This window comes from Colobus angolensis, unplaced genomic scaffold (assembly GCF_000951035.1).
Source record: "Colobus angolensis palliatus isolate OR3802 unplaced genomic scaffold, Cang.pa_1.0 Scaffold121, whole genome shotgun sequence".
NCBI lineage: Eukaryota > Metazoa > Chordata > Mammalia > Primates > Cercopithecidae > Colobus > Colobus angolensis.
The window spans coordinates 3,358,102-3,384,534 of NW_012113253.1; the positions used below are offsets into that span (position 1 = coordinate 3,358,102).

General features: G+C 34.6%; 1 protein-coding gene across 2 annotated transcripts in view; it reads left to right on the forward strand.

Moving 5' to 3' along the window:
• The window catches only part of LRP12 (low density lipoprotein receptor-related protein 12), a 96,239-nt gene that overhangs the window by 41,127 nt on the left and 28,679 nt on the right, over nt 1-26,433 (forward strand). The window contains exon 2 of one of the 2 annotated variants that reach the window (XM_011931056.1): nt 14,054-14,110. The exons of the other annotated variant lie outside the window; for it this stretch is intronic. Within the exon in view, the coding sequence (XP_011786446.1) occupies nt 14,054-14,110 (57 nt within the window). The remainder of the gene's footprint in view (nt 1-14,053; nt 14,111-26,433) is intronic. 2 annotated transcript variants of the gene reach the window in all.

A 26,433-nucleotide genomic window follows, 5' to 3' on the forward strand; every position in this document is an offset into this window, starting at 1 on the left:
TACATAATGATAATTATATATAACACATATATATCTGCCACATATTTTTCTACATGTGTAACTTGACTGTTTTGTGTACTTTCTGATTTTTAATTTTTAAAAATTAGTCTCACAAAATAACACGTGGGGTCACAAGTTCAAGTGCCGACAAAGACCAGGAAGGTAACACAAGTGAATGAAGAGGGCCTGGTATCGGTCTCAGAATGACAGGGGAAGGTAGGGGGCACTGGACACCTAAAAATGGCATGCTTCTTCTAAAAGAGGTCAGCCACAGATCCAGCTCAGTAGGTATGTATGCAGAAATAGATATACACAGATACTAAATTTTTTTCAAAGGAAGCCCAGAAACTCAGTTTTTTTAGGTAAATACTCTCAATTTTTAATGTTGGAATTGGGTAAATCTGGATTTGAGTCTGTCTCCACCACTTACTAGCTATAGAATTGTGGGGATGATGGAATCTATTCTTACAACTTTAGGAGGCAGATTTAATAATACATCGTGAATTCATACAATGTGTAATGCTTATTAAATGTTGACTGTGATTAGTGGTTTTAAAGGTGTAGAAACAGGATTGATTACAAGGGAGCATCAGAGAGCTATTTTGGGTGATGGAAATGGTCTGTGTCTTGATTGTAGTGTTGGTTGCTTGACTGGACATATTTGTTAGTACTTATCAAACCCTTGAAGTTGATGGATTTTTTGCATATAAATTATACCTCAACAAAGCTGATTTTATAAAGATAACTGCTTTTCCCTTTTCTGTGTACTCCAGTTACATCAACTGTTAATAAAATAGAGTTGATACTAAAGGTTTCTAACATTTTTATCACTAGTCTCTTACTGTCCCCTCTGAGCCTCAGTCACAAGCCCCACAGTGTGAAAGATTTCGCCTGCTGGGAAACAAGAAAGAAAGAAAAAACTACCTTTATTAGTTCAGGATACTCTTCTCCTATACTGTGCGAACCATGTACTGGATTTATCAATTTGGATACTGTGCTTGATACATAATATGAGTAAAGCAGGCCACTTAGTTACTTTGCAGAAATGTTATAATGTAATCTACAAGCTAATTACCTACTGTTCAGTAATAAGCTATAAAGCTTAATAAACCAAGAAGAAAAATTAGAAGCAAAAGTAATATACAGGCGTACCCTCAGAGATATGGTTTGGTTCCAGACCTCCACAATAAAGTGAATGTCACAATAAAGTGAGTCACATGAATTTTTTGGTTTCCCAGTGCATGTAAAAGTTATGTTTATACTATAGTTGTTAAGTATGAAATGACATATCTAAAAAAGGTATGCCTTAATTTAAAAATATTTTATTGCTTCAGAATGCTAATGATCATCTGAACCTTTAGCAAGTTATAATTCCTCTCCTGGTGAAAGGTCTTGCCTCAGTGTTGATGGCTGCTGACGGTCAGGGTAGTGGTTGTTGAAGGTTGCAGTAGCTGTAGCAATTTCTTAAAATAAGGCAACAATAAAGTTTGTCACATCAGTGAACTCTTCCCTTCATGAAAGCTTTCTCTGTAGCATGTGATGTTATTTGATAGCCTTTTGCCCACAGTAGAATGTCTTTCAAAATAGGGGTCAGTCTTTTCAAACCCTGCTGTTGCTTTATCAACTAAGTTTATGTAATATTGTAAATCTTTTGTTGTCATTTCAACAATGTTCACAGCATCTTCCCTAGGAATAGATTCCATCTGAAGAAACCACTTTCTTTGCTGATCCCTAAAAAGCAACTCCTCGTCCATTAAAGTTTTCTCATGAGACTGCAGCAATTCAGTCACATATTCAGGCTCTACTTCTAATTCTAGTTCTGTTGCGATCTCCACCACTCTGCAGTTTCTTCCTCCACTGAAGCCTTGAAACACCTCAAAGGTCATACATGAGGGTTGGAATCAACTTCATCCAAGCTCCTGTTAGGTCACAGTTCATTGACCTCCAATGAATCGTGAATGTTCTTGATGACATCTGGAATGGTGAATCTTTTCCAGAGGTTTCAATCTACTTTGCGTGGATCCATCAAAGGACTTGCTGTGGCAGCCATAGCCTTACAAAATGTGTTTCCTAAATAATAGGCTTGAAAGTCGAAATGACTCCTGATTCATGGGCAGCAGAGTGTTAGCAGGCATGGAAATATGTGGATTTCCTTATACATCTCCATCAGCACTATTGGGTGACCGGCACCCAATTCACTATTGGGTGAATTGTCAATGCGCGGTAATATTTTGAAAGGAATCTTTTTTTTCTTAGCGGGTAGTCTCAAGAGTCGGCTTAAAATATTCAGTAAACATGCCGTAAACAGATGTGCTGTCACCCAGGCTTTGTTTAAGCAGAGTAGATTTAGCTTAATTCCTAAGGGCCCTGGGATTTTTGGAATGGTAAATAATCATTAGCTTCAACTTAAAGTCACAAGCTGCATTAGCCTATAACAGGAGAGTCAGACCTCTTTGGAAAAATGGTACTGATAGACTTGGTCCATGTAGGGATGCCACAAACCTCCAATTTGGTAAACAAAACAACGGAAAAACAACACTATCTGCAGAGTATCATAAAGCAAAGTGCAATAAAAAGAGGTGTGCCTGTACTTAAGTACAAGGAACTAAAGTTCCTTAAATGAGAATAAAATACCTGAGTAACAGCACTCATTGTCTTTGTGCATACTTCTTTAGGTGTACGTGTATATGTGTGTGTGTGTATATATATATTTATGTGCATTCTGTAAACACACGCGTATATGTATCTTTCACAAACTTCTCCTAACTTCATTCTACCTCTGCCACTCTTGAGATTGCAAGTGGTAGTTAGAAGACTAACTCCTTCTCGGCCAGGTGCGGTGGCTCAAGCCTGTAATCCCAGCACTTTGGGAGGCCAAGACGGGCGGATCACAAGGTCAGGAGATCGAGACCATCCTGGCTAACACTGTGAAACCCCGTCTCTACTAAAAAATACAAAAAACTAGCCGGGCGAGGTGGCGGGCGCCTGTAGTCCCAGCTACTCGGGAGGCTGAGGCAGGAGAATGGCGTAAACCCGGGAGGCGGAGCTTGCAGTGAGCTGAGATCCGGCCACTGCACTCCAGCCCGGGCGACAGAGCGAGACTCCGTCTCAAAAAAAGAAAAAAAAAAAAAATAGAAGACTAACTCCTTCTCTACCACTTCCTCCGAGAAAACAGTAATTCACTTCCACTTAATGAACAGTAAATACATTTTCTATTCCTTGTGATTTGCTTAATGACATGTTCTTTTCTCTAGCTAACTTTATTGTAAGAATACAGTCTGTAATACATGTAACATAGAAAATATGTGTTAATCAACTGTTTATGTTATTGTTAAGGCCTCCAGTCAGCAATAGGCTTCTAGAAGTTATGTTTTGGGGGAATCAAAAGTTACATGCAGATGTTTGACTATGCAGAAGGGTTAGCACCCCCAACCCCTGTGTTGGTCAAGGGTCAACTCTATAATTACAAACTGTGACCAAAGCACAAGCATCAAAAGAAGAAATACGTAAATTAGGCTGTTCTGAAAATTAAAAACACTTGTGCTTCAAAGGACACTATCAAGAAAGTGAAAAGTCAGCTTATAGAATGGGAGAAAATATTTGCAAATTATGTATCTAACCAAGAGATCAATATCTACAATGTCTAAAGAACTGTTACAACTCAGCAATAACAGAAAGACAATCCAACCAATTAAGAAATGGGCAAAGGATTTGAATGGACATTTCTCCAAAGAATAGCATAAATGGCCAGTAAGCACATGAAAAGAGCCACATTATTACTCATTAGGGAAGTGCAGATCAAAACCGTAATGATATATCACTTTATACCCCTAGGATAGCTAAATTGAAAAAGATGGACAATAATAAATGTTGTCAAGGATGTGGAGAAATGGACCCTTACATGTTGCTGATGGGAATGTAAAATGGCATTGCCATTTGAAATATAGTTTGGCAGTTCCTCAGAAAGGAAAACATAGGGATACCATATGACCCACCAGTTCCACTCTCTCTATATACTAAAGAGAATTGAAAACATATGTCTATATAAAAACTTGTATACAAATATTCATAGCAATGCTATTCACAAAAAGTAGAAACTACCTAAATGTGTGTCACCTAGTGAATATGTAAATAAAATGTGATATATCCAGATAATGGAATATTATTCAGCCACAAAAACGAAGTACTGAGTCATGGATGAATCATGAAAATATAAGGCTAGGTGAAAGAAGCCACATGCAAAAGACCACATATTGTATGATTCCATTTATTTGAAATGACCAGAGTAGGCAAATCCATACAGACAGAAAAACTAGATTACCTGTTGCTAGGGGGATGTGGGGATGAGAAAAGGGGGAATAACTGCTGATAGGTACAAGGTTTTTTGAGGGGGTGATGAAAATGTTCAGGCATTAGATGGTGGTGATGATGGTTGTACAACTTCCTGAATGTACTAAAAACCACCCATTGTGCACTTGAAAAAAGATGAAGTTTGTGATATACTGTAAGAAATATAGGTGTGTAATTTTTTTTTCCTGGAGTTCTGAATTCTTTCAAACTCATATTCATTCTTGTGAACCACAGTCATAGGTAGGAACCTTTGAACTTAGTAGTCCTAAAATTCCTTTTCCAGTTTATGTTGTGAGCTCTTCTATCAGTAGCTCAAGCTAATTTTAGAATAGAGAAGATGATTTTCATCTGTATGAACACTCACTGAGGTGCTCAGCAGTAGGATGCATAAGATCTCTGCATGTTCTTTAAGGGACCTGATTCATTCTTTGAATACTAGGAGCTTGTGTTTGTTTAGTATTTGTACTTTAAACAACATAGTAGTTCGTTGTCATTATATGCTTATTTCCAAGACATTTCAAACATAAAATCTTACTGACATAATACTACAGGAAGTCTAAACATGAAAACACTGAACTCCCAAAGGTCCATTAAGAATATGGTTTGGCCGGGCACGGTGGCTCACGCCTGTAATCCAGGACTTTGGGAGGCCGAGGCGGGCAGATCATGAGGTCAGGAGATTGAGACCATCCTGGCCAACATGGTGAAACCCCGTCTCTACTAAAAATACAAAAATTAGCTGGGCATGGTGGCACATGCCTGTAATCCCAGCTGTCGGGAGGCTGAGGCAGGAGAATTGCTTTATTTAACCAGAGAGTTGGAGGTTGCAATGAGCTGAGATCGCGCCACAGCACTCCAGCCTAGCGACAGAGGAAGACTCCATCTTAACAACAACAAAAGAATGGGGTTTAAAAATTATAATGTATATTTTCATTAAAAGTAATGTTATAAATAATTATTACTATTGTTTTAAGTGGGAAATATGTTCAAGGCTAGTTCATATAAATACATAATGGATGGCCCAATTAAAAAGTTACAGAAATAATACTTTTAGGATACCAGTAATTAAATCAATCAGGAAAATATCTTTTTTCTCAGGGATTTCTTAACCTTTTTGACAAAATTAAACATCTCATTGTAGGTATTTGTTAGACATTATGGAGCCTTTCCTTAGAAGAATGTACTGAATTCATCATACACTTGAAAGGGATTCACAAAAATCTTCATCTAGACCTACATGGGGAAGGTAGGTGTGTGAGTCTATTTGGGCTACCATAACAGAATACCACAGACTGGGTGGCTTAAACAACAGAAATTTGTTTTCTCTTAGTTCTGGAGGCCAGAAGTTCGAGATTTAGGTGTTGTCAGGGTTGGTTTCTGGTGTGGCCTCTTTTCCTGGCATGCAGTGTCCTCCTTACTGTGTCCTCACATGGCCTCACATAGCATGTGTGGACAGAGATCTCTGGTATCTCTTCTTATAAGAGGACACCAGCCTTCTTGGATAGAGCCCTCACCCTTACCTTATTTAGCAGAGGGCCAAAATTCACTGAAAATGTTCTCAATCAATGAGAAAGGGACCACTCTGCACACTTTGATTCTAGATTTTAGGCCTGCCGACATGTAACACCGGCAAAATGAGGCCTCCACTATCAAGCCTGCCTTTTTGGCAAACTATCTTAGGGTTTGGCCTTACAGGTAGTAAAAAAGAAATATTTATTTGCCTGGCTTAGTTTTCTGCATATATATCTTCACAAATAAAAAGTGATGATCAGGCTACAACATACCAGGTTTGAGGATTCTGGGACCTGGATTTTGAGCCCTCCTCCCTTTCTTTATCTTCTCACATAATTTGACATGAATTATCTATAAGTTTCCTTACAATGCTGTCTTCCCATAAAAGTAAATAAGAAAGTTCACACTATAATTATTGGAAATATTTATTTTGCATAATTTGCATATGTGATACTAGATTAAGATACTGAAGGGGAATAAAGCAATGCTTATGATATTAACCCTGATCTTAATTCACCTACATGTTTTAAGATTCATAAGTCATTTGTACAAATCTCAAATCCGGAATATTTTGTGTGTTGTATAATATGCTATCAGAGGGTTTTATTTTTTTGTTTAAAAAATGTCTTATGGATAATTTCAAATATTTGTGAAAATAGATAGGACAGGATAATGAACCCCTATGTACCCAAAACCTAGGCCCTAACAGCAGTTATTAACCCAGAGCCAGTCTGCCTCCTTGCTAGCCTGTTAAATTCTTCTGCATATTTTGAAGAAATACCAGACCTCATTTCATCCGCTAATATTTTAGAATGCATCTCTAAAAGAACAAGTATGCTTTCTTTTTAAATCAATTTAAGTGCCATGCCATTATCTTAGGAACGATTGTTAATTTTTCCTCGGTTTTATAAAACCAAAGTGGTTTGTGTTTACAGTTGTCTCATTAATGTCCTGTTTGTTTATGAATCAGAATGTAAATGAGGTCCACAGTTTGTAATTATTCAATACTTCCTTTAAGCCTCTTTCAATCTGTGGACTTCCTCCACAGCTTTAAAAATATATATATATTTGTTGAAACAATTTAGAGTTTTTCATTCTGGAGTTTGTTGAGTGTTCCTCTGTAATATGATTTAAAATGGTCCTCTGTTTGCTTTTTCAGTAAACTGGTAAATGTATTTAGAGCTATAAAGCCTAATACAGTAGCCGTCAGCCACATTAACTATTTTAAATTTAAGGTTAAATTAATTAAAATTAAATAAGATAAAAAATTTAGTTGCTGAAGTACAAAGCTCATTTTAAATGATTAATAGCTACATGTGGCTAGTGGCTACCATATCGGGCAGTGCCTTGAGAGAACAGTTCCATCATGTGGGAAGTTCTGTTAGTCAGTGCCGCTTTAGATAGCGGCTTGATCAAATTTCAGGTTTCTTCTCCTTTGTGTTCTTCCATTAGGAAGCCCATGATGTGTGATGTCTCATTGTCCTTTTTTCCTGATGTTAGCAGTTATTGATAGTCAATGCCTGAATCCATTCATTCATTAAAGGATGCCAAATGTTGACCGTAGGAGTTTTAAAGAATTACTTCTGGTTGGGTTGATTTCCAGAAGCTTTATGGCTGAGGTAACATTTAGTTGAGCCTTGAAATTTCTCTAAAAGTTTGGTAAGTGAAGGTACAGGGAAAAGAGGAATTTTGTGGTTGTGGGTTGTGGTGGTTGTGTTTGTTTTTGTTTTTTTAAACAGGGCAGAAGACTAATGTGTTCGGTGCACAAGAAGTATGGTAATTTAAAATTGAAAAGTATATTTAGAGCATATACTATGTAGATCCTGAATGCAAGGACAAGGCATTGGATTTTATTTGAAAGGGAAATGCTATAGTAGCTATTTGTTGGTTGCCTACCATCCAGTTATCCTTTTTCTCTTTTTAACAATGCCCTTAAATGCTTCAGAAAATGTAATTCAACACCTCACTCTAGGCTTATGTCTATCATCGTATTCCATTTTGTTTTCCTTGACAGGGGTGGGCATGTGACCTAAGCTGTTCTAAACAGAATGAATATCAAGGCTTTTGGTTGCAAGTGATGAGATACAAATACTCTCTCTTCCCCTGGATGTGGTACCTGGAAGTGCTGTAGTTATTTTGTCAGGCTGATGAGGAAGCCAGCACACAGCCGGACAAAATAACACAGAGAGATCAGGCAACCACTGATCTCTCTGTCACTAGAGATTATTGTTTCCTGTTCTAGAACTTTATAGAATAGAATCATACAGAATGAATTCTTTTGTGTTTCTTCTTTTGCTCTATGTTTTTGGAATTCTTTTTTGTCTTTTTTATATGTTTTCGTTTCCCTTACCTAGGAATATATCTATATGTTAGGTCATATATCTATATGTTCATTTTGAAAGAACTGTTTTCCAAAGTGGTTGTACTATTTTATATTCCCACTGGCAATTTTTGAGAGTTCTAGTTGAAGCTTGTTTTAAAGCTTTGCTAGGATAATTACAGAGTAGCTTTTACTTGGCAGTTAAGTTAGCCCTGCTCCTAAGGTGTGGGTGGACTTCCTGGTCTAGTAATACCCATGCATTTATCAAGGTCTCTCCACTTCGGAGTTCTCTCTTGCTAGTCAGAACTTCAGCATCTTCCAGATTTGTGGGATGGAAGGGTTTATTTAAGCTTTCAGCAGCAATTCTTTGCCTATTCTTAATAGGTGACATCTGTTCTTAAGGTGTCACCTTACCCATGTGCAGCTTGACGTTCAGCCTAAGACTAGGACTATGAGGCAAATTTTGGAGTTTTTCTTTGTTTTTTTGTGTGTGTTTCTCGTTGTTGTTTTAAAAAACTGATACTGGTACTCTGAATGTTTCTGTTGCCCGAGCCCCTCTAAACTCTCATCTCTGTCTCCTCAGTTTAGCAAGATCTCCCTGCTTTGCTTGGGTTCTCCCTCAATATGCCAGAATCCAGGAAGTCTCCAGATAGAAAGGGCAGTAATAGGACTCACTTTAATTTGTTTCCCTTTTCTCAGGGATCACAGTCTTACACTATCTGTTGTCCAGTGTCTGCATTTTTTTTACATATTTTTCTGTTTTTTTAATTGTTCACAGCAAAATTGCTGATCTGTTGCTACTTCCTCTTTTATAACCAGCAGCAGTTCCATGAGTTTTTTTCTTTAAATCTTTTTTCGTTGCAACTGAAAATGGGGTCTTCTGCCATGTCTTCCAACTGGCTGTCATTTGTATTTACAAATGCTTTGGATTTCTGTATGCTTATTTTATATCCTACTACTTTACTAAATTTTCCTGTTATTTATAGTTATTTTTCTATTGACTGTCTTGGGTTTTCCAAGTAGATATAATCTGCACATGGACCCAGTTTTACTTTTTTTTTCTTTTTTTTTTTTTTTTAACAATTCTTGTCTAATTGCACTGTCTGATATTAGTAACTATAGTGGCCACTCCTGTCCTCATTCCTACTTTTAGTAGAAAAGCCTGTAGGCTTTCCCCTTGAATAGGAAGCTTGCTAATTATATTTTGTTTTATATTTTGTTTGCTTCTGTTTTATATATTTTCAATTATTTTGTCAACAGATTGCCAACTCTTCAGGAGCAGGACTCTGCATGCCTCTTACTTATATGGACTAAAGTATTCCTGCTATGTGTTATGTTTTGTGCTAGTCATTGGAGTTGCAAAACAAAACCCTGCTGTGTCCCATCAGAATGCTCCCCCCACCCCAGAATTAAGATCTAGTAAGGAATATAGGCATTACACAGATAAAGCAAATGTGATAAAATTTCAGAAAGTGACAGTGTCAGATACTAAAGGAGCCTATAACAGAATGACCTAACCTAGTATGGGAGAATCAAGAGATATCTTCCCTAAAGAAATAATGTTTAATGAAAATCCAAAGGCAAGAGAGACAGTTGATACCTTTCTAAAAGACATCCATTATTACTGGAAAGAAGAGATAGAATGGGAAAGTGGGTCACAAGAGAGAAAGATTTAGAAGTAGTTAGGAAGAATTGGACCGTGGAGAGCTTGACAAGCCCTATTAAGATTGTGAACTTTTTCCTTAAGTATAATAAAATAGGAACCATCTTTGCTTTTTTGGTTTATATGTGTATATATATATATGTGTGTTTATGTTTGATAACTACTCTCACTGAGAAGTAGAAAAGAAATTGTAAGAAGCTGAGCATTTTCGTTTCTTATAGCTGCCAGTCATTTAACTTTTAAACCAATGTTTTTCTTACAAATTGGAATGCTGTGGCAGGTAGATTTTAATTCTGAGAGCTAAGCACTATTTCTTACATAAGCAAGAAATATATTCATGTCTGAATCCTTAAAAAAAAAAAAGCAAGGAACACAAACTTTTTAATGTCATGGGAATTAGTATTGAGCCTGAATTCTTTTTAAAAGGTGAGGAATACAGACTTTTTAATGACTATGTATTTGAATGTTCAATCCATCCAGTTACTAGCTCTTTGGAAAACAAATTACTAAACTGCTAGAAGCTTTGGTTTTCTCATTTGTAAAATGAACTGTTGTTTTAAGGATTAGCTGGGTGAACTCTTGTAAGGCACTTAGGATTTGGCTGGTACATATATATCAAATCTTAGGTGTATTTATTAGCTATTCTTAAGAACTTTAGTTCTTAAATAAAAAGGACAGAAATATATAAAAGAAGACAGATAAAGCAACAGGGATGCAGAGACTATAAATTTAGACATTCTCTTACGATAACATCCCCATTATATAAGTGAGCAAACTGAATCTTAGACGTCATTTGAAGTTCATGACTATATAAATAGTAGAGCTGGGGTTTTATTACAGGAGTCTGACTCGAGAACTCAAACTCCGTATCACTGTTGTATAGTTTCTTTCCTAAAATAGCGTCTGTTTTAGTCGATTCTCTCTCATATTGCAGTCAAAACTACAGAGCAATAAATGGGAATGGTTGATTACGTCTTGGTGTTTAGTGAGACCAAAAAATTGTCATAACAAACTATTTTCTGATTTAGGTGATAATGAAAGTTTTTCATAGTTGAAAAATCTTTTTTAGGGTTTATCTACTTAACTGTTTCATTACATAATTAGCTGTTAATGTGTAGTTAAGTAAGTAATGTTTCATCAGACTTTTTTTTAGTATTTGCTATCTCTAAAGGGTGATGTCTGGAAAAATATCTGAAATGATGGCATTTGAACACTGTAGTCACAGTAAGATTGGTGGCGGGTGTTCATATTCGTACATATGAAATATTCTTGGGGTTTGGGAGAGGGGCATTAAGGAGAATATACTTTGTATTAACAAAGCAATTTTCTTTGGGCTATCTACTGGAAACCTAGAAATGATTGAAAAATATTTTTGTAAAAAAATTTTTTTTTTTTTACAAAAAAGACATCTTTGTAAAAATATTTTTTAGAATGGCAGTACACATAAATTAAGTAGCCCACTTCTTCAAGTGATGTTCAGAAGCAGAAACATCACTTTGATGTTAACAGAAGTATCATTGATTTTTTTTTTTAACTTCTAAATAGGATTGTTTTTAAGCTAGAGTAAATGTATGGAAAATTAGTAGTATCATGTTTTCTGTTTTAAAGGGTTAACCAGTTTTTAAAATCATTAATACTTCAATGAAATTTTAATATAATTGGCACGATATTTATCACATTTCTGTTTATCCAGAATGATGGGAATGAACTATATTCTGTTCACCTGTTTATCTTTTTTTGTAATATAAATAAAATTTTTAAAGAAATCTGTGCCTGTTTGTAACAAATTTGCCCAGTGCTAAAGTATACAATTCAAACTTCCTCTCTAATTCCAGTTCTAGAGGTTTTCCTCCACAGCTTGTATATACCCTTAGGCTCATCAGTGTTTATGTAAATGCATAGACATATATATGACATGTTTAACATCTGCATATTATAAACTATACATACATAATTTTAAAGTTAAAATTAAATCATACTTTACTGCTCATCTGAAACATTTTTAATTTAATATGTGTATCCAATTAGTACATATATAATTGTTTATTGAATATTTTATTATAAGGCTGTATCAGTTTATTCATGTGCATGTTGATAATAGTTTTAGATTTTTTTTTTTTTTTACTGTTAATAAAGACTTTCACTAAGCCCTATGAGGTAGGTATTATCTCCATTTTAAAAGATGAAATTGAGGCACAAAGAGATTGGGTAACTTGCACACCAAGTAAGTAATGGAGCTGGTTTTAGAATCCTGGCAATATAGCTCAGAATCCACAATCTTCAATATTACATTATGCCGCTTTTTTGCCTTCTTTTTTTGCTCTGTTTACCCAACTGGAAAAATTTCATGTTTAAAATATATCTTAACTGGGACTACTCCTGTAGTCCCAGCTGCTCAGGAGGCTAAGGTAGGAGGATTGCTTGAGTCCAGGAGTTCTAGTCCAGCCTGGACAACATAGTCAGACCCTGTCTCTTTTTTAAAAAAGTAAAATCTGATATTAAAACTCTCCTGAGCCTAATATGCTATCCTACGGATATTGGAAACGTTGCTATCACAAATTACATAGCTATGGTTTGTAGCTGTGTATAATATAGAAGTAGAAGGTTTAAGCCCAAACCTTACCAGTGCTTCTCAAACTTTAATGTGCATATAGATCACTGAGTGTGCAGAAGGATCTTGTTAAAATATAAATTCAGATTCCATAATCGGGAATGAGCCTGAGTCTCTGCATTTCTAACACACTCCTGAGGTGGTCAGTACTGCTAGTCTACTCGTGAGTGGCAAGGATTTAGGCAGTTTATACTGACCTTTGGCAAACCTTGTTAAGTGTTTTATTGAATCAGTTTCATGTGTTGTTTCTGCTGCCTGTTTTTATAAGTTGTGTGTGGTAAAGAAACGGGTACAGTCTTTCTAGTCATTTCAATTCTATATGTGTGGCATTTAACAATAAATGAGAAAAAGAAATTGTGCCTTTTTTTGCATCAATGCACAGTACTTAAAATGAATATAATCACTTATTTGTATACTTAATATGGCCCTCCCTCGTATCTCATCATTTCCACTGTTTCATTCTTAATTGAGGGAAACATAATGTATGTTTTCATTTTGAAGGGTATAGCTGTAGTTGAACCAAAAATATTGTTTTATCACTGTTATTTTTTCTTTAGTAATAATAATATACTTTACACAGTTACAAAAATCAGCACCTATTCAATGCTATGTGCCAGGCCCTATATCAAGTGCTTAACGGGCATGATTTCATTTTAATCATCAGGACATCCCTCATTTATTCATCTATCAGCTATTTGTGCGCCTCTTCTGTATCAGAAACTGTGCCTACGGGGGGAGGTAAATAAACACAAATTCTGTTCTCCTACAGCTTAGTGCATTGGAGTGGGGGGTGCGATACAATATTCAAGCAATCATAGAAGTGTGATAGTTGTAAACAAAAAGTTGTTAATTATAATATTTGCTATTTTCTCCACTCGCAACCATGAAAGAAAATTCTGCTTTTGCCTTCTAAGCTTTTTCTGACTAGCTCACCTGACTCCAAGGAGAATTCTTTCTCTGCTCGGTTTCTGAGCTGTTGTGATGCCAGATCCAACTAATGGGTTAGAACTAATGATGTATGAAATACAAAATTTTAAGACAAATATCTGAAGAGACATTGTTTACATTAATTTGAGGGAATAAATATTCCCAATACTTAAGATTGTTAGAATTGTTGGTGAGAAAAATTTGAAAGATTTTTTGAAGATTTAGAAGACAATGCAAGACTTTTCTTTTTTTTTTTAAGTACCAACATGTGTGGCCCTGACAGAAATTACTACGCCAACTTGTGGCGGATTTGGACATGCTTTTCGGGGAATGCTATTTTTAACAAGCTGTGTTCTGTTTTTTTCTTGTAGCAGTACTGACTTCCCTTTTGATTATTAATTGATAGAAAATTCTTTCTGGTGTTGATCAGATCTATCTATTTGATCTTTATCTATAAACACTACATTGTTGAGATTTCCAAAATGTTTGTTTTCCCCATTACACTTATGATTTTGAGCTTCCTGGGATTGTTTTGAAGATTATTATAAGAAACTTTAGCTTCTCAATATTAAAAGGAGCCCTATGTAATTGTTTCTCTTTTAAAGGGAGGATCTGAAAAATTTTATAAATTTATCTTGGATATTAGTTTATTCATTATGTTTAATTTTAGGAAATGGTGCTCTTGCAGAACATTCTGAAAATGTGCATATTTCAGGAGTGTCAACTGGTAAGTCATTTTTTGTAATGTTTAAATTTCATGCATGACTTATATGGTAAATATTGAAAGCCACCTGGTATCTTACGAAGTGATATTTGGCTATAAAAATTATTACTGCTTTTTGCAGCATATAATAAGGAATGAAGTAACTGGAACATGGAGAAATTCTCATAAGATAAAACTGATACTTGCATGCCCATGGATTGATTATACTTTTCCAAACGGACTGCATAATTATTTTTTCATCCAAACATTGAACCTAGGGAAAAGTTAGCTCAAGTTGAGTTAGTATTTTCTTTCCATACAAAGTTATGTGAAATGAAATTTACTGAAATGTGATTCTAAGGCTCTAATCCTATCCCTACATAAAACTATTGTATTTGAGCACACAGTTTATTTGCTATTAAAAGCAACCCAATATGCTTGTGTCCATGAAATTCAGAAATTCATCATTGAGGTAAATGTATTTTTTGTACTCATCTAGGCTTTTATAACTTATAATTACTTTATAACTTTGTAATTACTTAAAGACTTACAACTACTAAAATTTTTATTCTTAGGTCACCTCCACAACTCTGTTACCATTTTTGCTGTATCAATCACAGTTACTAGGAGAACTAAAGTATTTATTTTTGCATATATTGAAATAGATTTTTCTTACTGTTCCTTTATTATTTCCCTATATTGGTAAGTTTTGTATGGTTAAAACTGCACTTAGTGTATTTATCAATCCATTGATTAACTGCTTTGTGTCATCTTATAATTCGTTTGGTTCTTTTTTCCTCACATGAAGCAAATCTTGTTCTTTTGTTTTATGTCTGACTTTGTATTCAGAAAGTTTATAGACTTAAGAAATACTCTAAGGGTTAGTATGCTCTAGTCAAACACATCAACAAGCCTAGTTTCCTGAAAATGCAAAGCAAATGCTCCAGTGCCTGCGTTAATTTTTTTTCATAGTTTGTTTCACTTTTTAAAAAATATGTTCTCAAATGATACATAATTGTATATATCAAATAACAATAAGGTTATTTTAAAGATGGCCTTCTCCTTTTTTCTTTGCATTTTGAATAATGAGAATTTTAATTACTTTTCCAGGTTGTAACTGTAAAGTTGCTTGTTTACAAACATTTTAATTTATACAACCAAATGGTTACTATATAATTCAGTAGTTTTCAAAAGGTTTGGTCTCAAGACCCATTATAAACTTTTTAAAACTACTGAGGCCTGTTTTAGTATACGTGCGCTGCTACAACAAAATACTACTGTGAATAGCTTAAATAACAGACATCAATTTTTCTCACAGTTCTGGAAGTCCAAGATCAAAGTGCTGGCAGGATTGGTCCCTAGTGAGACCTCTTTTCCTGGCCACCTTCTCATTGTGTCTTCACATGGCCTTTTTTCTATGAATGTTCAGAGAAAGCAAGAGGTCTCTTGTGCCTCTTCTTCTAACAAGAATATCAGTCCTATGGTATTAGGGCCCCATCCTTATGACCTCATTTAACCCCACTTACTTCCTTTAAGGCTGTATCTCCAAATACAGTCACGTTGGTAGTTAGGGCTTCCACATATGGGCTTGATGGGGGACACAATTCAGTCTATAACAAGGACTTAAAAGAGTTTTTGTTTATGTGAGCTACAGCTACCAATATTTACTATGTTAGAAATTAAAACTGAGAATTTGTTTTAAAACTCATTAGTACAATTAAAAATAACAGTAACCTATTGCATGTTTACATCAATATGTACTATAGTTTTATGAAAAATACATTTTTCAAAACAAAAAACATCAATAAGAACAGCTTTATTTTATAATTTTATAAAGTAATGATTGGATTAAAAGAAGATAGCTAGATTCTCCTATCTGTTTCTGCACTCTGTCTTTTGCAACATCATGCTTTGTTTGACATACTAGGAGACAGGCCAGCCTCACAGTGATGTGTAATTGGAAAAGAGAGTAATATTTTAATAGCCTTTTTCAGATAATCGTGAATATTCTGTGATACTAGACCAAAACTCAAAAAGAGGTAGTTTCTTTAAAGTTAGTTGCAGTGTGGAGTCTGATACCATATCATTGAGCATTTTGTGCTCTATTACATTAAAATCTCATTGGATCTTTCTTACCCTTTGAATCAATTTTCTTACCATGTATGATTTTATAATGTTCTTTGATCACTTCCAAATGCAGATTTGCTGAGTTATGCAGATTAATGCAGAGTATGAGAAGTTATGAAAAGTTGGAAATTTGGACAGATACAGTACTATATTCTGAATTTTGTGTCAACTACTCAAGAGTTAGATTATACTTATTTTTAGCTGTTTGCTTGTGATTAGACCACTAGGCTATTGTTGAACATTGATAATACCCTTCAATAAATTTCTGTTTGAAGAAAGAAATCAGAAGTAAAGATATTTTACATTTTTTAATTCTTTTTTTCTTCTGAATTTCAGATACATATTTAGAAATATGTATAACTTGCTAGGGCTACCATAACAAAATGTCCCAGACTGGGTAACTTAAACAACATGAATTTATTTTCTCACTGTTTTGCAGGCTAGAATTCTGAGATCCAGGTGTCAGCAGGGTTGGTTTCTTCTGAGTTCTTTCTCTTTGGCTTATAAATGGTGTCTTACTTTCTTCACAGTCTCCCCTCTGTGTGTGTTGTCCTGATCTCCTCCTCTTATAAGGACACCAGTCATATTGGATTAGGGCCACACATATGACCTCATTTTAACTTTAACTCTTTAACTCTGTAAAGACTGTCTCTCCAAATCCAGTTACGTTCTGATGTACTAGGGTTAGACTTTAAAATATGAGTTTTCGAGGCAACACAATTCAGGCCATAACAAAATGTGTGTTTTAATTAAATATATTTATATGTCAATAAAATACTCCATTTCAGAAGTGAGTAAAACCTTATTCATGGCTTATTTTTTCTAAGTCTCATCTTACAAAATCCTCGTAACATAGAATGGGAAGAATAATACATGAAATCTATTCCAATTATATTATTAAAAATAAATGGAATTATATTATTAAAAATAAATGGATGCTGTCTCCAAAGGTATGTCTGGGTACACAGAGTCATTGCTTCTTTTTTTTTTTGTTTTTTTTGTTTTTTTTGAAATAGAGTCTCACTCACTCTATTGCCCAGGCTGGAGTACAGTGGTGTGATCTCAGTTTACTTACAACCTCTGCCTCCCGGGTTGAAGCGATTCTCCTGCCCCAGTCTCCCAAGTAGCTGGGACTACAGGCGTGCACCACCATGCCCGACTAATTTTTGTATTTTTAATAGAGACGTGGTTTCACCACGTTGGCCAGGCTGGTCTCAGACTCCTGACTTCAAGTGATCCGCCCACCTTGGCCTCCCAAAGTGCTGGCATTACAGGTATGAGCCACCGTGCCTGGCCTCATTGCATTTTTTTCTGAGGCCAGTATGGAGCTATAGATGTAATGTTTAATGGAGTATAAGCTTTCTGAAATCCTTGCATCCCCAGTAGAAACTAGGGCCGCTTCAGTGCTGGTCTAAATGGAGAGCTAGCCTTTGGAAGAATCTCAAAACGCAGGACTTGCTTTCTGTTGAGATCAGCAAGCAACAGAAATGGTGAGATGCTTCAGTATTCTATGCTACCATCTATTTCTGCTCTTCCCCTGCTCTTTTCACCTCTGCTACTCCATTTTCCGGTGCTCAGTGCCCTGCTCGATTGTCGTTTGCACTTTGGAAAGAATATTGATGATTTTAGAAAGAATTTTAATTGTCTACACCGAGTGTTATCAGGTAATTTATTTTCCAAATCAGGACACTTTGAAAGCGAAATAATACATTATTTTTAATTATGCTGCACCAGTGACAAAACAAGAACTGTTCTGGACAAATCACGCTGTATAGTCACCCTGTTGGCAATGAATTCAGTTCATTTAACATGTATCAAGCACCTGATAGGACCTTGTGCCAAGGAGGGTGGAAGTAAGTGGTGAGTAAAATATTCTGTCTCAAGGAACTTACCACTTAATAGCAGAAGTAAATGTGCAAACCGTACCTATAATATGGTCTTAATGTACTAAGGCACATTATGGCAAATAATGAACATATTAAGTTAGAATATGAATTTGTAAAAAGCCTAGTTATAATATCTGGTAAGTAGTAAATGACTTAATATTAACTTTTCTTATTTTATTAATTAGGCATAGTGTTAAGTGCTTCATTCTGTTTACTCATGAATTTTTTGGGGAATTACTAATTTCTAATTAATAATATAGTTTTGGTTCTTGTGCTTGGATAATTTGTTCTTTTTTTTAATATTCTGTTTATTTCCATCTTCTTCTTCCTCAAATCCTTGCCAAGAAAGATAAATCTTTGCCTTTTTGCTTGTTCTTATGCTACAGGGTTGGCATAAGAAATTGTAGTTAAATTATCAAAAAGTATGTATCTAGTTGTTATATAATGGGAAAGAATATTGGATAAAATCTAATTTTTGTACTTTTTAAAAAATTTAGTACTTTTCTTGGTCCAGAATTTTAAATCTCCCTTCATATATTAAATAAAGGAGAAAAGACAAATGATATTTTTATAAATTTAATAATATATGAAAATTAGTATGAATTGTACCACAGAAACTGCCAAGTAATTTAATTGCATACACGAGAGAGTAGGAAGGCTATTTTAATCACTTTTTTTAAAAAATGTCTAAATTATATGTTTCTTTTTGAAATGTTTAAAATTACCAAATTACTGCTCATCTGCTACATAGAATGAAATATATCTTAGGTCAAGTTGATTTACCACAAAGCCCTTCTACACATTAAACACATATGTTTGATTTTTTAAAATATATCTGCTTTAACCTGAATTACTCTGTAATCTATGATACTGACTTTAATCAGGATATTCTAGAAATAATTTATGTTCTCCTTATTCTTGATTACTTCTAAATCAAGTTTTTTGTTTTCACAAATTCTATTTATTATACAAGTTTCATTAAACATTTAGAAAAAAGCATTAGAAAATCGCCCATTAACCCTACCTTCCTAGAATAATTAATAATAGTATATTAAATTTTTTATTTGTCCTTTTGTATACATACCTTAAAAATAATTGTATATGCATTTGAATTATCCCTAATTTTATCTCCTGCTCTTTCTATTTAACACTATGTACATTTTCCCCTTAGTCTTCATATCCATTATTGTAATGCCTGCATAAAATTTCCTTCACGTGACTTCATTATAATGGGTTGTTTCCAATGGATTTTGCCTAATTTGGATCTTGCTCAAGAGATATATTCTTATACAGTTGACTCTTGAACAAGATGGCAGTTAGGGGCACCCTGCATAGTCAAAAAACCATGTATAATTGTTGATTCTCCAAAAGTTTAAGTACTCAGTAGCATGCTGTTGACTGGAAATCTTAACAACATAAACATTCAAGTAAATTAATGTACGTTATATGTATTATATGCTGTTTTTTTTTTTTTTTTTTTTTTTTTTGAGACAGGATCTGGCTTTGTCACCGAGGCTGGAGTGCAGCTGCATGATCTCAGCCCACTGCAACCTCCACCTCCTGGGTTCAAGCCATCCTTCCACCTCAGCCTCCTGAGTAGCTGGGACTACAGGTGCTCACCACTATGCCCAGCCAATTTTTGTTTTTGTAGAGATGGGGTTTTGCCATGTTGCCCAGGCTGGTCTTAAACTTGTGAGTACAAGTGATCTGCCCACCTCGGCCTCCCAGAATGCTGGTATTACAGATGTGAGCTACCATGCCCAGCCTTAAATGCTGTATTCTTAAAGTAAGCTAGAGAAAAGAAAATGTTATTAAGAAAATCATAAGAGAAAATCCATTTACAGTATGCTGCTGTATTTATTGATACTGTAAGTTTACATTAGGTATTTACAGTTGAGTCATCTGTCTGATAAGGTGGGCAGCTGCAATTGCAGACCTCAGTCTACAGTACATATCAAGCAATTCAGCTTTTTCTTGTGATGTCGTGACTTTTCTTTGCTTCTTGGGAGCACTTGCAACATTACTAGTAGCACTTCGTATGGATCCCATGGTGTTATCTGGGGTTTGTGGTATTGCACTAAACAAATGAAAAATACATGAGAACCACCAGAGATCGCATTATACTGTGACACATAATTTACTGGAGATACCAACTGCTCACATGGAGGTGATCAGCATCACACAGCGATTTAAGCAGATACTTGCAAATTGAGCTCACCAAAATAGCAATGGGATGTGGGAACAGAATTATTAGTTGTATAGTATGTCCTATAATTAATTTTATTCAGTTATGATTTAGTATTCATTTTTATACTTCTCTTGAATGTAAATGGTGCTGTGTGTGGTCTGCAAGTGTTTGTGTAAGTTTTGATAAATTCTAACTCTTTATAATAGGTTAGTGTATTTTTTATGGTAGTAAGTGATAAAGTAGACTAGTATTTTACATACATATGCATTCATGATATACCTAATTTTTTTTCAAAATTTCCAGTCTCTGATTTGTCTGCAAGGTTTTTCAAATTGTCACGAATCTCCAAAAAATTTTCCAGTGTATTTATTGAAAACAATCCATGTGTAAGTGAACTCACACAATTCAAACACATGTTGTTCAAGGGTCAACTGTATATCTAGCCTTTTGTATCTCTAAGAATATTTCCTTAGCATACATTTCTGAAAGTGAAATTACTGTATCACAGGTCATAAATAATTTAATGACTCTAGAAACTTTCTGACAGATTGCCTTCCAAAAAGGATGTACTAATTTACACAGTTGTCTGCATTTACTTTCAGTATAATCATGTTTTTCTTGCTTAACTTTTTTTCTTATTATGTTTCCATTAAAGTCTCAACCTTTTATTTTCTGTCAAACTGTTAAAAAAAAAAAAAGTAACATTTTCTTTTCTTTTTGTTTCATGGCCTGGAGTTGTAACATTTCAAAGAATAAGAGAATGAGATTTGCTCTCCTTTATAGTTAGGCAAAAACTAGCCTGAAGTTTATAAAATATTTTCTGTTTGCTAATAGGAACAGATGTTAAGGATTGCTGCTTTCTCAGGCAGAAGCTTTTTTTTTACATAGGAAGATTAACATGGTATTTCCAATTACCAATGATACAACTTCCAAATATTCGTACTTTTTAATAATAGCTGAAGTCTGAGATTACCTTGATTTTGAGTCTACTCTACATTTGACTTGAAATCTTTTGTCAGGCAAAGCTGACATTTCTGTGAGCTGAGAGAGAGAATATTTACTTAGGAAGTTCCTTTCTTAATCCTTATTCATATTAACTAAATTAGCAGAGTATATAAAATAGACTTCAGATAATTTTTAAGTATTGTTTATACTGTCAGAATTTTATTCTATGAAATCATCAGCCTTTCTTGCTTTTATGTATTTGCATTTTATAGTTTCTAATATTCGAAGGCCTAGCACATTGCTAATCCTGTATGCCTTTTACAACTGTTAATTTAGTTGTGGCCTTTAAAATAGGGGCATATTTTCTAAATTGCAGTAAATTTGCTTTCAGATTAGTTAACAACATTTTGTAATAATGGAGAGTACTAAATTAAAATGGCTTTTGTTTTTAACCACAGCTTTGGGCTTAAATATTTTAACATGGTATTTTGAAATTTTCCTGGAAGAACATCTAGTCTGATAAAGCTTTTATTATCCTAGAATGTTTAAGATCTTCCAAATAAAGAATTTGAAAGGAAATAAAGGTTAAATTATAATTATCTCTGATAGAAGTTTACAATTATTTTTTAAATATAGAAAAGTTACATGAATAAGTAGCAGGTCAAGTGGTCCTTTGCACCTTTCCTATGTAATTTTAATATTATTTTACAGTTATTTAATTAGGTACCTGGACCTCTTGCTAAAGTTACTAAGAAGAATTTCACTAGTTCTTTTGACCGGTGTTATAAAAATGTCTTTCATCCATGTTTCAAATGAAGAAAGAAGGCTTATTACATTTTAGTTGATTATTAATACATTAGGGTTTTTAGAATTTCAGAATATAGAAATAGAACGTAGTGTGAACCCAAGAAGCTGTCCTTTATGTAAAGAAAATGAGTAGGGAATATGAGACAGTACATTCTTTATATAAAAATAGTTACTATAGGATGCTAATAATTTTTAAAGTGATTGTCTACCTTCAGAGTTTACTTCTGAGACACTTAAAGTTTTAAAGTAGTGAACTCCCTTTAAGTTTTGGAAAGGCAACTAATGGTGCTATTATTATTTCTATATTATGTACTCTCTAATTTAATCTTATGGCCAATGTCTTATATGAAACATCTTTATGTTATATAGTTATAACCTATTTTATATTATATATCAAGTATTTATTGAACAATTATGTATTTATAACAAAATAATTATGTTATATTTTTATGTTACATTACAGGTTGACTATCCCAAATCTGAAAATCCAAAAATCAGAATGCTCCAAAATCCAAAACATTTTGAGCAACGACATAACACTCAAAGGAAATGCTCATTGGAGCATTTCACACTTCAGATTTTTGGTTTTGGGATGCTCAACTAGTAAGGATATATCTGCACATATTCCATAATTTGAAAAAAAAATCAAAATACTTCTGGTCCCAAGGATTTTGGATAAGGAATACTCATCGTATGTTGTAATAAACAATAACCCCAGCGTTAGAGCAGCACATGTGAGTACCAGAACTATAGACAAGACAGAACAGGTTGTATTGTGACAGAGTATGCAGTGCTTAGATGGTAGAAGTGAAGTTCATCTGGATGGATATATTTATTTCATTGAGTGAGCCAAACCTAGTGAAGGTAAAAAGGCAAGTTCTGTTCAAGCATTTGACATTCTCTTTTCCAATCTGTAACTTTGGGAATGACTCTTCAAAGTGTGATAACATGTTGGTTATCAGTAATTTTTGCCAAGGCATGAATTTGAATTGATTGTACTGTGAAACTATTGTGCAAAAGCCAGTCACTTGGTGAATAAGCAAACTGTACTTGGGTATTAGTTGACTAATAGCCTGTTATAAGTAAGGGAGTGATTTGATATTAAACTGCAGTAATGGAAATACAGTATCCAGAACCAAGCAGATGATAGTTCTTCTTTAGTATTCATGCAAACGTACTCTGGTATTGTTTATTTCTGGGTACCACCCTTGACAAAGGACACAGTAACTGGTACACTCCTGGAAGATGTTGAGTATACTAAAAACTGTGTCAAAGCTGATAGAGATGGGTTACAAAACCATGAGCTCCAAGGCCAGTTAGTTAGTTTAAGTGATGATTTCTGCCTTACCGTTTTATGCTTCCAACCCAGAGTCACAGTAACCTTCAAAAATTAGTAATTTTTCCCCTTCTGGAAATAGTAGTCATTTGCTTTAGCGTTTTAGTCTTCTGTAGTGCTTAAAATCGGAAAATGTAGGTACCATGTCAGTAATTTTTATACGCTTGCAGGAAAAAAAAATTGCCCTCAGAAGCCCTTTAAAAATGGCATAAAAGTATGCATCTTCTCTATTCATCTGATGTTGTGCATTGTTAGCAAAATCCTAAATTATTCTTACTAAGAAGTTTCAGGTGAAGCTGGCTAGTTAGTTCCATTTTAGGTGGGTATATTCAGTGTCTTTGCTCTCCTCATCTTCATTCATACTGTGCTATGACCCTGGTTTGTTTTTTTTTTTTTTCCTCCTTCTCTATCTATATTTTTGTCTCTTCTGACTTTATGTTTTATTTTATTGCCATATAACCCTTGATTATAGTTTGTTTGTTCTGAACATTAGTGACTTTCAAGATACCAAGAAATTACCTGCCTTGATTACAGCCGATAGCCAAGTAAAATATTTTGGTCCTTAAAGAATGTCACTTAGAATAATAAGAATAAATATGTGGCTGTATTCAGTCTTAAATGTCAGTACTAATGCAGAAGAATATTCATTTAAATTATAAACAGCTGGATATAAGATTTCCTAGTTGCCATGGCACTTGCAGTTTCTAATAATAAGTCTGAGAGTAATGAGAGTCCTAAGTGAGAGTGATGGATTAATATCATTTTTTCTGCTTGCCTGATTCTTGACTTTCAAGTCATAATTAAAACCTTTCCCATCTTAGGCTAGTAAATATTACTACAAGTTGAGCATCCCTAATCTAAAAATCTGAAATTTGAAATGCTCTGGAATCTTTTAGAGCACTAACATGATGCTCACAGGAAATACTCATTGAAGCATTTCAGATTTTGGATTAGGGATGTTCAACCAGTATATATGCACAAATATTCCAAATTTCGAAATCCAAAACACTTCTGGTCCCAAGCATTTTGGATTAGGGGTACTCAACCTATGTTCAAGTGCTAGTAATTATTCCCATACAGGGAGAAGTTCAGTTTTCTAACTTCTTTTTTAAAAAGAATGAAGTTTGGAGTAATTCTAAGAAAATCTTATTCATGTTCAATCTCTGTTCCCTTCCAACTCTGTCCATCCTCAAAATGTTGACTGTTGTGACATTTCTCATTATGACGCAGCTTGGCTCAGGTGCCAAGGAGTCAGAAGCCCCCATTTAAAGAGTCTGGAGGGTCAGAGAAATCAAGACACTGTTTAGGCAAGAAGCGCAGTCAAGATACAGGAAGAGGACTTTTGAATCAAAGTCATTTCTGCCTAGCTGTGGGCGTATGTTTCTGGTTCAGGTTGCAGGGCCTAGTTACGTTAATACATGACATTTCAACGGAGGGCAACTATAGTACTCTAACTTATTTTTCTTGCATATTCCAGCAGTTGGTCACTTGCCATGTATTCTCAGTGGCCCATAGACTCTATGCTGAATATGCATGCTTTCCAAACTGTCCATTTTTAAGTGTCTGTCCATTGCTCTTCCTTTGAAATGTCTCCCTCAGCCTCCACTTCATGCCCTTATTGCTTCTATTCTACTCCTTGCCCTAAGCATCTTACCCATAATTATATGTATATATGTTCTCTTATCATTAAAAGTAGGTTCTAGAATGCTGTTTATAACATTTTTAATTCCAAAGATACTAAGAAGCTGGTCATTCCTGCCTATAGTTCTTAGATAATGGAATCAATCTTTAGAAATTTTAAAACTACTAACTGTACTTATGTTCTCTCTGTTATTATAGATTATCTACCCTTTTAATCCATGTTAATGTAGGACCAATAGTTCATTTTTCTAGAATAGACCACTTTTGTCATTTAAATGCTATTGAAGCGGCTCCCTTCCACCTCCCTGGTAATTTTTCCAGATGTCATAGGGAGTTCTTTAGTGGGCAGCAGTTTGCCTTAGTGGTTAAGAACACAGCTTGTATGAAGTCTCTTGCCTGAGTTCCATCCTAGCTCTGACACTTACAGCTTTTTTGTGACCTTAGGAAAATTACCAAATTTCTCTGTGCCTCCATTTTTTTCTTATCTGTTAAGTAGGGATAATAATAATAAGCATTAAAGTACCTGACAGGTAGTAAGAGTTCAGTAAATATTAGGTAATTTTATAACATTATCATCATCTGTGGATCCAGGGCCTGCATACGTGCTTCACTTTAATGATACTTACAGTCCTTGGACTTGGAAACCATGCATTTCTGACTTGAAGCAGAAATCTCATCCTCAGCACTGTGTGTCATACTTAGCCTCTAAGTTTTCAAACTGCTATTATTTTCCTAAATTAACAATAGTCCAGCAGGTATCTGATATCTGATGCTAATCATCTAACTACAAACTCTGGTTTTTCCATGTTTGGGTGCCTCTAGTTGTTTGCATAAGCATAGTATTTTCAATGTATTGGATGATTCCCTTGTTAACTTTCAGAATAATTTTTACTCTAATCCCATATGGCCATTCAACAGACACCATTTGCTTACCAAATTTTTATTTTGGAGATGGTGGGGTTTTTTTAGTACATTTATTTCCATTGGAATCAAATCCTTCTTACTAGTTTTCAACACTTGGAATTGCTTTTGTACTCATCAGCCATAATGGAATTAATATTCTTTATAATACACTCTATACAGTACTCTGAAAAATGAGATGGCCAAATGACAGTAACCACTGTTACCTATATATGCTATTATCCTTTGCTTATGAACAGAGTGAGCATGATTTTACTCTGTCGTAAAACTTTCATAAAGTAAAATTGTACAAAAAGATGAGTTTTTATAATTGCCTTTTAGGTGATCTCTTTGCCTCGCTGGTTTCCCTTCCCTCAATAACCTTTACAAAATACTTGGATCACATTCCTTTTGTAGTAGGTCTATCTTGGCTTGACTACTGTCTATAGAATTGAGTCATTAAATTCTTTTAACTAGTTTAGAGTATGCTTTTCTGTGGCTCTACCACCTTCTCTTC